This window comes from Pteronotus mesoamericanus, unplaced genomic scaffold (genome assembly GCF_021234165.1).
Source record: "Pteronotus mesoamericanus isolate MK-2021 breed Mesoamerican mustached bat unplaced genomic scaffold, CSHL_Meso_final scaffold_408, whole genome shotgun sequence".
NCBI lineage: Eukaryota > Metazoa > Chordata > Mammalia > Chiroptera > Mormoopidae > Pteronotus > Pteronotus mesoamericanus.
Genome location: NW_026555315.1, coordinates 4,316,223 through 4,329,987, shown reverse-complemented (window position 1 = coordinate 4,329,987; position 13,765 = coordinate 4,316,223). Strand labels below are relative to the sequence as shown.

The following is a 13,765-nucleotide window of genomic DNA, read 5'->3' as shown; positions in this document are numbered from 1 at the left end:
CCATAAGGTGAGACTAATAACATCAACCTTTTATATATCATTTCTCAAGTGAGAAATAATGTATAACTTCATGACATACAGTAAATGCTCCATAAATGGTAGCTATTCAACAATGACTTCAACTATCATGGCTCAGAGGTGCAACTTGAAAGCCCCTAAAGGAACATTTCATTTCCTCACTCATTTGTTTCTCCAAACAGGAATGACTGGTCTTCAGCCAGCCTCCCAAAAGGAGTCATATAGGAACTTAAAGTTCAGTTATTCTTAGTACCTATTTGGAAACGGTCCATCCAGATGACAGGAGGGTACGTGAATATAATGAAAGGTGAACGAATTATCTGCTATAAAAGAACTCGAACAGTCCTCGTTCTCAGAAGAGTAAAGACAATATTTTGGGTTTGGTCACCAAGATTGTAAGAATCCTTATCAATAGGCAAAGAAATGCATACTGCTATTAGGACTTTAAAACAGGAAGGAAGGAAGGAAGAAGGAAAGAAAGAAACAAACTACTCCAACCTCTACATCTTTTTAGGTTTGCTATTTAAACACCTGAAATGGACGCATGTACCAAAACCCAGCTGTTGTGAAAACTGTAAATCAAATCCTAGTTCTCAGAATCATCCTCAGTGGACATTTTTCTCACGTACACAGAAGACTTTTTCAAATGTCCCCAGCTGACAGACAGAAATCCCACAGTTCTTCCTTTCAGTCTCTCACACCGCACCTGTCCTTCATTCCTGTCTCTGGCGCCCGCGCAGGCCCTACAGCCCCCGCGGCCAGGCCGCCGCAGCCTTCCAGGCCGGGCCTCCAGGCTTGTCTCCCTGCGGCCCATCCTACACACGGGACACCTGTCGTCTGCTAAAAACCTGCAGAGGCTTCTAAAGGACAAGATCGAACTCTTACTGAGTTTTTCTTACATGGCTCCAATTCTAAATACCTCATTTTTTCACTCACAGTCTATACCCTTACTCTAGCATCCCTGTCTCAAAGCCAAGTACACCGCCCCCCCCGCCCCGCCCCGTCCTTTTCATCTCACGGGGTCCGGGTTCCAGGTTCCAGCGACACTTCTTCCTCACGGCTTTCTCTGACTTCAGCTCTTACCAATTTCTTCTCTTCTCAATTACTCTGGCAGTTACAGGGTACAACACAACGTCAGCAACCCATTCAATACAAGTTCACCACTAAGCACTAAATTTGTGATCTTGCATAGATCATCTAACCTCCATGGGCCACCATTTCCTCATCTGTAAAATACATCTAAATTCATAAATCTTAAAAGGTCTTTTCCTGTTCTAAAATTCCTAATTTACATACTGCCATGTACTATTTCAGACATTAATCTCACTTCTCGTATCTGGTTTGAGAGTGCCTGAAGGGAGAAAGTGCACCTTCTATTTCTTCCCTAACCCGCGAAGCAGCTCATCCCAGGGCAAGCGGGCTCAAGCAGATGCTCGGTAAATGGGACAGTGAAGCAGGGGCATCAGCACTGAGGTAGGAGACTTCAAAAATCCGAGTGTGAACCCAAGACCTGCTTCTAAAGCAGCTTGTGCAATCGGTGTAGGTAGTTAATGCCAGACTGGGTAGAAGATACTTAGATGGTCCACTGCTGGCTCTCTTCCAGAGTCAAATGTCTGCCTTAGTGGAAAACAAGAAGCCAACTCTAGAATGGAATGAGCACATGCCTGACAGCTCAGAACAATTCTTAATCCCTACACAGCACTGTTGGAAGTACATGTAACTAAGCCTCTAAATGGCAGATGCAACTTGAGGTGAGCTCCGCCGTTTCTGTGCTCTAGCATTCAGGGGCCCTGTTCAGTGGCGAACTCCTGGGACTATCTTAAGCCTGCCCTACAATGGTGGGGAAATTTAGGTTCAGCTCAGCTGTGTGAAGCCTGAAACCTGCAACATAAGAGCGGCTGCTCCCATTTCTATGGCCCAGTGCCCTTCCTAAGAAAAACACAAGCTTTTATAAGAGAAAAGTAATGAAGGCAGATATACTGAAGCATTCAGTTGTATTTTAAGCTTCCAGTAAAATGTCTTCATTTTTCTCTTTTCCCCGAGCAGCACACGCCAACGTGTAGATGGCAAGTAAGCAGTGGTCTCCTGGAGGACAGGCGTCAACATGGACTGAAAGTTAACCAGGGCTCTAAGGCAGAGAGAGGATGTCATACTCCGGAACTCAAGTCAGAGGTCGAGAACGAAACCCCTTCTGATTTCATTATAGTCCAATAAAATGTATTAACACTACCACGTCTGTGCCCCCATTATCAAGGGAAGGCTAATATAATCAAGTTGAACTGGTCAGTGCTATGTCAGCCAGTCCCAAATATGTTCTGGCTCACAGCTAAGATCCTAAAGAGTGATCAAATCAAATCAAAGCCACTCAAATGAAGCCAGTTACTCCTTGAATAATCAAATAAAGAAAAGCGCTGCCTTTTTTTTTTAAACAACACTTAACACAGAGCAATGTCCCTTAGGGCCCTCCCCTTTACTCAGAGGCTTCACAGAATTATGAGACAAAGGGCAACTACTGTATCGTCACTTTTTTTTTTTTTTTGGAGTAAAGCCACAAGATTACTAACAAACGGCTAATGGCCACCATTCAAAAGCAATAATGGCATTGTGACTTCATATGCCAGTTATCTACCAATTTGAAAAGAACCAAATATATATATTTTTCTCTCCCCTAATAAAATCTGAAAGTAAATAGGATTCTCTTTCTCTCCCATCACGTAAATTTCTGGGGGAATGAATGTTAAACAGTATCAACTTTTGTAATTATAGGGTGGGAAAGAAGGGTTTTACACTTCTTCAAGAGGTTACTAATTTAAGTTGGAGAACTTATAAAATGTTCATGGTGTAGGAAAAACTTCAGTAATAGTGAACAGGGAAAGTTCTTATCTAAAAATTCTTAAAAAATAGTCTTCAAATCCCTCATTTTTGTTTTACTTTGTTGCTTTAGTGCTAAATATGCAACAGGATAAACTTAGAGAGAAACAGGAACCACCAGGCTTTGCTCAAGTTTCTAGGGTAAGTTTAATAATCAATTTGTACTTAAAAAAACAAAAAATCCAGAAAACAAAAAAGTTGGCCCCAAAGGGTTTTTGTACAGGCTACAAACGTGGGTACTTGAGTAGCCAATCTTATGATATCACTAGTAGGTTATCAGCTGAAAACAGTAATCACTTATGAAAACATCAAATTACCTCCATTGTACACCAATGACAGAGTAAGTTAGCAGTCTAAGTTACATTTGCTCTAATGAAACAGAACCAGAAGACCTGTCACTCTAAAACCTGTAGCTGGTTCTGTTCGCTTTCTGGGAAGTTAGTGCTGACTTTGATAATACCCTCAAAAAGCTTAGCATCACAGTACCAGCTTTGAATAGAACATAGTTTCCTTCTCCTTAAAGAGTTCTTCAATATCACCTTCTATGAAGTAAAGTCTACACATCTAACATTAAACTACTGTGCAGTAACTTCAGAGAACTCTATGCCCTCTGGCAATGAGAGGAAAATAGTAACTCTCCATAGGTCTGCATAACTTAAAAAAAAAAAACTTTTCCTTTTTTTAGAGTGAAGGGGGGGATAGACACATAGATAGACAGACAGACAGACAGACACACACACACACACACACACACAGAATTTTGTTATTCCATTTATTTATAGGCATTCATTGGTTGACTCCTGTACGTGCCCGGACTGGTGATCAAACCAGCAACCTGGATGATGCTCCAACCGACTGAGCCACCCACCAGGGCAAACGCAGTCCTTTTAAAAAGTCCTTTTAAAAAGTATTCTGTTTCTGAATGGTGTGGCTCAGTTGGGAGTCATCCTGCAAAGCAAAAGGTCTTCCACTGGATTCCCAGTTAGGGCACCAGCCGAGGGCTGTGAGTTCTGCTCGGTTCGGGCGCACGGGAGAGGCAGCCCATCGGTGTTTCTCAGTGTTTTTTTCTCCTCTCTTTCTCCCTTCATTACATTCTAAAAACAAATAAATAAAACCTTTAAAAATAATAATAATAAAAAGGACCATAGTTCTAAACTTCCACTTTCTTGCTCTTTGTAAAATTCTAATAATTTTATTCAGGGATAGTCAACAAACGGTGACAAATCTCAGCAATCTGACTACGGCTCAGAGAAATGTCAAAACTTGAGACACGGGGAAAAGGCAAACACTGAAGTTCAAGTTTTCCCCATTTAGAGTTGACACTATTCAATAACACCCACCCTTGTAAAAAATAAATTACATATCCAAAAGGGCAAACTGCTCCAGTCATTTGGGTAAACAACATAATTAACATGTGCTTTGTGCAAAGTGAACACTCATGTAAACACTGGGGCTCAAAATGGGCTGCAAACTGTAAAGAAGCTTATTTTTTTTTAAACTGTCAGCAGGTTTCTTTTGTGCAATTCTAGTTTAATATGGGGTAATTGCTCCTCAGGTTTCTTCTAAGAAAATAAAAATCTGACTTGTACAACAGCAGATTGAACCTTATTATTTAGAACTCCATTAGTTTTTCCAAAAAGAATAAAAATACACTGACTTCTTTAATGAGTTTTGGCACGTATTCCTAACTACATCTCTAAACTAGGGCAAATTAATTTCTAACCAACTAGGATAATGTTCCAGAATGCAAAAATAACTTTTGGCTATGTAAAATAAGACTAATTGAGTACTTTTACAAAAACACTTCAAGTTTAGGTCTTTCAAAACATCCTCTAATTTTTTAATAAAACTCTCCAAGGTAAATCAACCTACTCATATACACACATCCTTACTACAGTCATACTGCTTTGACTTGACTTGAAACAGGACCCAGATCAACAAGCAAAAAGAAATACTCGAGGCATTCACACAAAGGCAATTAAAGCCCATACATCACACACCATCCTCTTAAGTCATCGTTAATATTCTACTCAGCGTCCGTCTCAGCTGTCCGGGTCGCACACGATGGTGACTGTTGAAAGTGGGCGATGAGAAAAGGAGCGTGGCTCCTTTGTGTGTTACCCGGGCAAAGGGTAGGTGAGTGCACGGAGAGGCTGTTTCGGCATTTGCTTGGCATCAACACTTACCTTGAGGATGTCCCCCCTTTTGAAGCTCAGCTCGTCGTCTGCAGTGGCTTTGAAGTCATATTTGGCGATGGCTTCCATTCTGAGCGCTGCTCAGTGCTCAGCAGCCCGACGCAGGGGGAAGGGAGTCTTCCCTGCTGAAGCGACCCAGCGCTCTGGGCTCAGCCTTGCTTCTCTTCTGGGACTGGCTCCTGCACTCCGGGATGCAAAATGCCACCCTGAATCAGAAGAAGGATGATTGAGAGAAGTGGCCGGGATCGAAGGCAGCCCCGCCCTGCTAATCGGCCTGTAGTCCCAGCCCCCACGCCCCCTGGCTCGGCTGGCTCAACCCTCCTCCCTCCCTTCCAGGCAAGAGCCCTGATCTCCTTCCTCTTTTCAGCCTCAGGCTCAGGCAACTGACAGGCCCGCCGGCCAATGGTGGCAGCTGCTCAAGCTATTCCAGAACACACTTCCTCTTCCTTCCCGCTGGGTGTGCGAGGTATGCAGGAACCGGCTGGAGTCCCGATCGGTCTCCGCCTTTCCTCCCTCATCCCTTCCACTCTCCCCTCTAGGCACGAAATGCAGTCAGTCCACTGAAGAAGGCCTCCCGCTGGGGGTGGCACCCTACTTTCCTCCCTCAAATGGGCCTACCTCTCTCCTTTCCCCCTGCCAACCTTTCTGCTTTTCTGAAAATGCTGGGTCCCCTACCCTCAGTCAAAAGCAAGCCATGCATGTTTTGGTCCTGAGCTGCTTCTAATTCTCAGAAACTAATCCTTGGTCTGCTCCTAGGAAAGCCGGAGAAGTGAACACAGTATCTACTTTTTTATGCAATTTACCGCTTGAGCACAGGACACCAGAGAAGAAAGTCCAGCTCAGCCTTTTGGTGGTAGATCTTTTGCTGCTCTTGCAAAACGCCTCCTCTCTCTGGCAAACCCCCAAGACTTTGGGGTCCCCAACAGCCCTTGAAATAGATGTCCAAGGTTCAATATTCCAGAAGCAGCCTCCACATTATTTCTAAGGAGCAAAGCCAAAATCCTAATACACTTAAGGGAATAACTCCTTTTTCAGATTCTGAGCTGCCAGATCTTGAGTCTTGGGAAAGAAGTGCAGGGATATGGTGCCTGAGAGTGAAACGTAAGTCTCTCTCAGTTACCTGAGAGCAGCTGCTGTGCTCAGAGCCAGAGGAGCACTAACTGAAGTGATCCAAATAGCATCTTCCAGGCTAAGAGTCTGTAATAAACCCCTGGTAGTGTACCAGGTGATGGGGAACTAGACAATCACTGCCGCAGTAGAGTCTCCAGCCCTGAATATGAGACATAACCTAGACCTTTGCAGAACTAACGGAAAATAAAGCTCCATTCTTGTTTCACCAGCCACCGTTTTCACAGAGGCTGAATAAAAGTGGCAAACACCACAATCACTGGCAGAATGGGGACAGATTATTTATAGTGACACTCTTCTTGGATAATTACCACCTAGCAGAGAACTCATCTGAAGGACAGGAGCGACTATCATTCTTTTGCTCTAAAGTTAACAAGTGGGGCAGCATTAATCAAGCATAGCTGTACGTGGACAAGGCGATGACCCCGCTGAGAGCATTAAGAGTAGAGGAGAATGAGTATTACCAAGGAGAAAAGAGATCACCTAGTAATAAAAAGCCCTCCAATCAAATTCTAAAAGCCAATCATTCTATTGCAGGTAAACTAGTAAGCCAAACCAATGTTTATTCTGTCCGGCCATCCTAGGGTACCCTATGTGGCACTGGCCCAAAGAGAGAAAAATTAAGTGTTCTACCAAAAGTTAAAAAATACAAAGATTAGTCTCAGAGTATTTATATTTTTGTGTGTCCTCAAAAATCCTTTACTTATGCCCTCTGTAGTTTATTTATCAAACTAATCCATGTATATAACTTTAAAAGTCAGAGTATTAAAAAGTTTATGAGGAGTAGTTCCCTATCCCAACACCCATAAGCAATCACCTTCAATGTTGTTTTTAGCTTTCTCTTTTTATTCACTTATAAGTTTGATAATATGCTTCTGTTGCCGTTTCTTCCAGCCATGATCTAGCAACTGAAAGAACGAGATCTAACCGTTCCACCCTTGCCAGTTTCCCCTTGCCCTATCCCACTAATACCATGTATTCTTGTTTAAGTAGAAGTATTACAACATAAAATATTGTTCACTGGTGATTTAAATAATGTATTACAACCAACCCTCCTTCCTTCCTAGTACAATCCTCCAATTATTGCCAGCATTAATAACTGCTTTTCCTTTTTTGCTTACTTTCCAATGTGTGCACCTATTTAATTGTTTACAAATGCTCCTAACTCTGTGCTATGTGCCTTTCAATATTTTCCACAGACCTGACCACATATTTTAACCAGTCTCCAGGCCTGATTGTTGAAACTTTGTATCAATAATGGGGAGCTGAAGAATTGAGCATATTTAAACAATTTCATTTTGAAAACTGGAAATCAGAGGGAAACCCTGTGCATTGTCAAGGTGCTGTGTAGTAACAGGGCTTATGTCTGTTACTCAGGATCTCAGGCAACCCCAGTGTAACTGAACAGCCATAGCACAAAAACCAAGACACTTTTCAACACTTGCTTTTCTGCTTGAAAATCACGTTTCAGAAAGACTACTCATTTTTGACATATAATGGGATAGAAATAAAAACCAGGAACAATTAATACTTTTGTGCCTGTGCCAAAGAGCATCTCATGCAGAAAACCTGTACACGTCAGTTTATTAGGCCACCTACCGATAAGAGCACATAGGCTACAGGAATTCAAAAGGGTGTGTTTCATTATAGACAGGAAAAGAATCTATCACATACGCAACACTAATTACTCAAAGAAAGAAATCTGAAAGTAAACACAATGTGTAATGATTTCAATAAAGTAGACGTTGCTGTTCATTTCCCAAGAAAATGGGTTGAGAGTACACTCAACACCGAGGCCTAATGAGCATGTCTCAGCTGTTCCCAAGACACACCTCTGCAGCACGTCCCAGGCAGTGAATTTTAAGAAGGAAAGTGCAGCCGGAATTGTTCATTTCAAGCAATAGGTATTACATCCTAAAATGCAATCTCCTAAAGGTATTTGTAGGATTTTATTTTCTTTCTTTCATTTAACTCTCTTCCCAAAATTCATAGGTAGTAAAAGACATGGCACTTGCTGGGCCAGTGTAGTTCAGTGTTAAGTCTGCACGGACTCTAAAGGCAGGCTGATCCAGGGTCAAGTCATCACCCTGATGCTGACCAGCTACAATTTGGGGCGAGCCTTTTAAACAAGCTCAAATTCTCTCACTTGTAAATGGGGATATCACCCACTTTGTAAGATTCCCTGAGCATTAAATTAGGTAATATAGATAATACACATGAAGAACTTTGGACTGCACCTGATGTTAAGTCAGTCAAAATAAGGTAAAATGCGACTCTACTAAAACATAAGATGTTCAACTTCACTCTTAAAAAATGTGCAAATTAAAACAATGAGATTTCTTTCATGCACTAATTGGCAAATTTTTAAAATATTTGCAATTTTCAGTCTCTGTAATACCCTGGGTAAAAAGACTCTCAGACTCTTTATCCTATCCAATGTTTATTCATATAACATTTTGGGCAGCTAATATATACCTGACAATGTGCTTAGTTGTTGGATCATAATACTGGGTTAGCCAAAAGTCCATTACGTTTTGCCATACAATGGCTTTAGTAGTGCTTAGTTGTCTTTAACTTCATTCTGAACAATTCTGTTCAATTGTGTTGTGACCGCAGTCATATCAGCATGCATTTAAAAAGGGAAATTTCTCAAAATCAGTGAATTTTCATGCAGTCATTTTAATATTGGAAGATGGAAGCAAATATGCAACATTTTTGGCATATTATGCTTTATTATTTCAAGAAAGGTAAAAATGCAACTGAAACACACACACAAAAGATTTGTGCAGTGTATGGGAGAAGGTGCTCTGACTGATCAAATGTGTCAAAAGTGGTTTGTGAAGTTTCTTGGTACTATTGACACTTTGGCCAAATAGTTCGTTACTCTGGGGCTGTCTTATGCATTGGCAGATGTTCAGCAGCACCCCTGGCCTCTACCCACTGGAAGCCGATAGCAGGAAACAGCCGACATACTCAAAATATCCGAATCCATAAAGTTATTGGAGAAAATAAAAAAATGCGTCTTTTATTTTATGGAAAAAACTAAACGGATTTTTTGGCTAACCCAATAATAAAATCATCACAGAGCCCACACATTAGCAGGGAATTAATTCAATCTTTTTTGAGAGTAATTCTGTAATATCTATTGACAACTTACCTACTTCCCAGATTTCTCACTAAAACAGTGACATAAATACCATGTACAAAATGTATGTATACCTGATCAATATTCATGAGCATATCTATGGAATATCTTTCTATGTAAGGACCAAGACATATCACTAATTTTAAAAAGCTGAAGAAAACTGACAGTTTATGTTATTTCTATAGAGCAAAATAATATAGATCAGTGTGTGACTAAAGAAAAAAATTTGAAGAGTTCACCATGGTTATCTCTGGGAGTGAGATCACAGAGTATTTTACTTTCTACTCTATATACCTTAATTACATTTTACCTTTTTACTCTAAGCATTTACTACTTTTGTAGTTAGAAAAAGCAAAAACCAAAATCTTACCGATGCTCTAGAGTTGGATCCAGATTCAGCTGCCACTTTACCACTTACTGTGTGGGTGACAGCAGAGAAATAAGTTCCATTCTATAATCCCTACTACCCTCAGCTGGAAAACAACTAATAACAGCATCTACCTCATAAGGCCGTTTTGACTGTTAACAGAGGCAGCACCCGTAAGGGCCTTAGCAGAGCCTCTGGCATAAAGCTCTAAGAGTGGTTAAGCCGCATCACCAGTCCCTTGGGAATCAGCCCACATATTTTCACAGTAAATCTAGAACTTCCATTTACATACAAACTTTCTAGTCGGCAAATTAACAGTCCTGTTAAGTATAAACTTTAAAATTAAATTGCTCCATATCACAGTCCTAACAAAGCTCAAATATTTACACATAAAAAACTAATCACATCTGCAGTCACTTATTCTATTAGGCTTTTAAATATTTACTCTGAAAACACAGAAAAGGGTAATTTTAAGTTGAGTAATTTTAAGATGCACTCCAGTCTCATTTTTTTTATGGCTGTATCTGTAACAACAGTTTTGGTCCCTGGACCAGCTGCACTGAAACCACCCCATTCGGAGACTGGTTCACTGCGCGGTGCCTTCTGGGCCTTGGGCCCAGAACCTAATTTTAAGTCAGAGTCACCGGTGGTTCTTAGCCATGCTACGCTGTAAGAATCACTGCTGTACTGTAAGGGTGCCTGAACCAGATTTTAAACTTTACATTCCAGATAATACACTAGAACATCTTTGCATAAAATAAAAATCATGCATATTCACTTGGCACAACTGGGAAAAAGCTGACTTTCACAAAGAAAACCAAAGATTCTCAACGGTCATTCAGCAGTGACAAAGTTATAAATTAAGCAAGTAACTATTAAACTTCTCTCAGGAGAGCATGGTGGGTCTCTATTCTGTATTAATGCATTTCTCCAAAAGCTGTTACTCTTTTGCTCTAGCTAACAATTACAGCTGCCTCTGCACAATATGCAACATGGTAACAGGAATTACTGAGAAAAACCTCTAAGTGCCATCAACTAGTAGTATTTAAAATCCAGTAATCCCTCACATCTGAATACACTTGCTGAGGAAGTGAACAGCCTCAAGCATTTAAATGCTTGCTTTTAGTATCAAAGAAAGCTAATTACAAGAATTAAATTCTTTTTTTAATTTTGGAATTCAGAAAATTTTGAACAAGGGAAGGGGCAGCAGAACAAATAAAGTTTTTCTTTCTGTCAAAAAAAGCCCCAACGACAACAAGGCTGATTCTAACCGATGTAAGAAAAGATGTGTGATTGTTAAAAGCCTGATAAAGAACACGTAAAACTAATATAATATTGTATGTCAACTATAATTTTAAAATAAATTTAAAATTTTAAATATAAAATTTAAAAATTTTAAAGACTGGTCAAAAAAAAAAGTATTACCGCAATGGGCAAGCTTTAATTGGTCAAAGATCTAAATAAACTCTGTTCCCTTAAGTGTTTCATCTTGTGTTAATTCAATTGCAATATAGGTCTCTGGCTGGTTTTCTTTCTTTCTTTCTCTCTCTTTCTTTTTTGGTATCTTAACCCTCAACCACCTCCACTAAAAGCCAGAAAGAAGTCCTACCAGCCCCAGATTGACCCAGTCTTCCTCGCTAATATAAGAGAGACAAGGGTAGAACAGCGTAAGAGGGACAAAAGCATGTCTTAAAACGAAGAAACAACAGAAACACAAATGAGGCAAGCACGCTACACCTGGGACCCAGCGGCAGTATTGATTACCTACGGATGAATTCAATCCTTTGCGCCTCCCAGTTCCCAGGGGGAGACTTCAGCCTCGCACGGCTCTCCAGCAACCCTTCGGGCTGCCTGAAGGAACCCAGTGGACGCTTAAAAAGTGAAGGATAAAGCAGCAAAGCGGGTACCCTCCCGGGAGAGAAAACGAAATTTTCATATGAGGGAGAACACGAACTGCGCAAGGGGCAGGAACGTCGAAAAATTATGCCAGAGAGGGGACAATAAAGAAGAAGGGGAAGTAGATCAGAAAAAATGGTGGGGGGAGGGGGCACGAATGACTTGCATTACACAAGCAAGCAGCGAGTGTCCGCAGAGGAACGGAGAGAGCAGATGGAAAGGGAAGGCAACAACTGGAGAAGCACAAAGTGAAAACGGGACGAGGAAGCCAAAGGGACGAACGCTAACTTCTCTCGCCTGTCTTCTCAGCTCTTTTTCTGGAGCCAGCCGTGCCCACGGGCCAACGAGCGCGCTTCAGCTGCTCCGCAGACTGTCCTTTATTTACAGCACCGAAGCCAGCCCAGAACAACTCCCCCAACAAGCTGTAACTCACACGGCTCACAGCCGCGTACGGAGAGCGCTGCAGATGAACGCCACCCGTGCTTCCCTTTCCTCTCCCACTGAAGTCTGTTCTCAGAACATTCCAACCGCTGCTGCTTTTTCTTGACAAACATCTTTCAGCAGTTCAAAAAAGGGGGAAGGGCAGGGAGAGGGGAGACAGAAGTAAAGGCACCTCGACTGGCTCCGGCAGCCAATGTTGGAACTCACAGTATTTACAGGATTGGTGGGCTCCCTCCCAAAATTCGGCCCCAAGACACCAGGAGATGGTGACGTGGTGGCCGTGCAGGTCGAAGGAGCATCAATCACCTCATCTGCAGCCCGCAGCGAATCCCCCGCCTCCGGGCCAAGTCAGACTGACTCACAGAATGAGTGCCCCGCGCTCTCGGGCTTCTTCCGGGCTCCTCCTGCGCAAACCCTCGTGAAGAAGGCATGAAATTGAATTAAGAGTCCCCGGCTTCTTGCGCTGGGGTCCGGGGCTCTGTCCCGAACCAAGGGCCGGGAAAGGACGGTCCCCAGGAAGGAAGCGCCCCAAATGAGGAAACGTGGAGCCCGGAGCCTGGGGACTCCGCTCCTGCCCGGAGCCCCGCCGTCGCGCGCCCACGCCCGGCGGCCCTCAGGAGGCTGGGGCCGGGTCCCTGAAGGCCGACTCCCGCTACGGACCGGGAAGAAAGAGGCACCGGAGCAGCGCCGCCGCCGCCAGCGCCACTCACCGTGGCGCAGCTGTTCCACTCCGCTCCGGGTCGGCCCCTCTCCAGCAGTGCGAGTGGCTGCCGACCCCGCTGCTGCTCCTGGAGGGCACCGCCTATTCCCGCTGCTGTCACCGCCACAACCTTCGTCGCCGTCGCCGCCGCCGCCGCCGCCGCCGCCCGGTCGCTGAAGCAGCAGAGCCGCCTCGCTTCCGCTCCCCTTCAGGGTCCCGCGAGAACTTCCCCGCCCCGCCCCCGCGAGACTTCCCCCGGCGGAAAAGGCCCAGAGCGCAAGCGCTACTCCTCCCCCCCCCAGGCCCCCGCAGGTAGACCGTCTACACGCCAGGGCGCATGCGCCAGGCCGCCCCGCAGCAGGTGGCACCCGCAAGGCTCCGCCCCCGAGTCGCCATAACCCAGACGGTGCCAGAGCGGTTAAGCTGTAACGCAGTACTGAAGGAGGAAGTCTCATGCACAGCCGAATCACTTCCCTTCCCCTTCCACCAAACCAAGGCAGTTGAGGGAAATCTCGGGGCGGGGGGGGAGCGGCAGGAGCGAAGAAGGGGGAAATCTCCCTCCAGCATGGAGCACCCCAAATAGCGGACCAGGTCTTGGCATATTTGAGATTCTGGTCCAAACAAACTCTGCTGTGTTAGATGAATTACGGTAACAGATTTCGTTTGTTCATTAAGTTCCTAATAACATGCCAAGCACTGTGCTAGATATATTGTAAAAAGTACAAAAACGGACAAATCCAAACCCTCGAGGGATTCACGGTCTAGAGGAGTGGAAGAAAAGTAAACAAATAATGCCACAAGTATTGTTAGAATTTCTTGGGGAAATTGCTGAGGAAGCTAAAGGAAAGGGAGGAGGTTTTGTGGCCGCTACTCTGCCTATCTCAAAAAAACCTTCCTAGAGACGGTAATGTGGTGATGTGTGAACTGAATCTTGGAGGATGAGGAGGAGTTCGCTAGACCGAGAAGCGGGGGTGAGGACGGTGCAGGCAAAGGGAAAGGCAGCA

General features: G+C 43.6%; 1 protein-coding gene across 1 annotated transcript in view; it reads right to left on the bottom strand.

Moving 5' to 3' along the window:
- Positions 1-12,981, bottom strand: part of GRB2 (growth factor receptor bound protein 2) — a 60,121-nt gene extending 47,140 nt beyond the window's left edge. Inside the window, exons 1-2 of the mRNA XM_054593189.1 lie at positions 12,772-12,981; positions 5,076-5,290 (exon numbers count right to left, since the gene is read on the bottom strand). Coding sequence (XP_054449164.1) covers positions 5,076-5,153 — 78 coding nt within the window. The 5' untranslated portion in view covers positions 5,154-5,290; positions 12,772-12,981. The remainder of the gene's footprint in view (positions 1-5,075; positions 5,291-12,771) is intronic.
- Between the last annotated feature and the right edge of the window lie 784 nt (positions 12,982-13,765).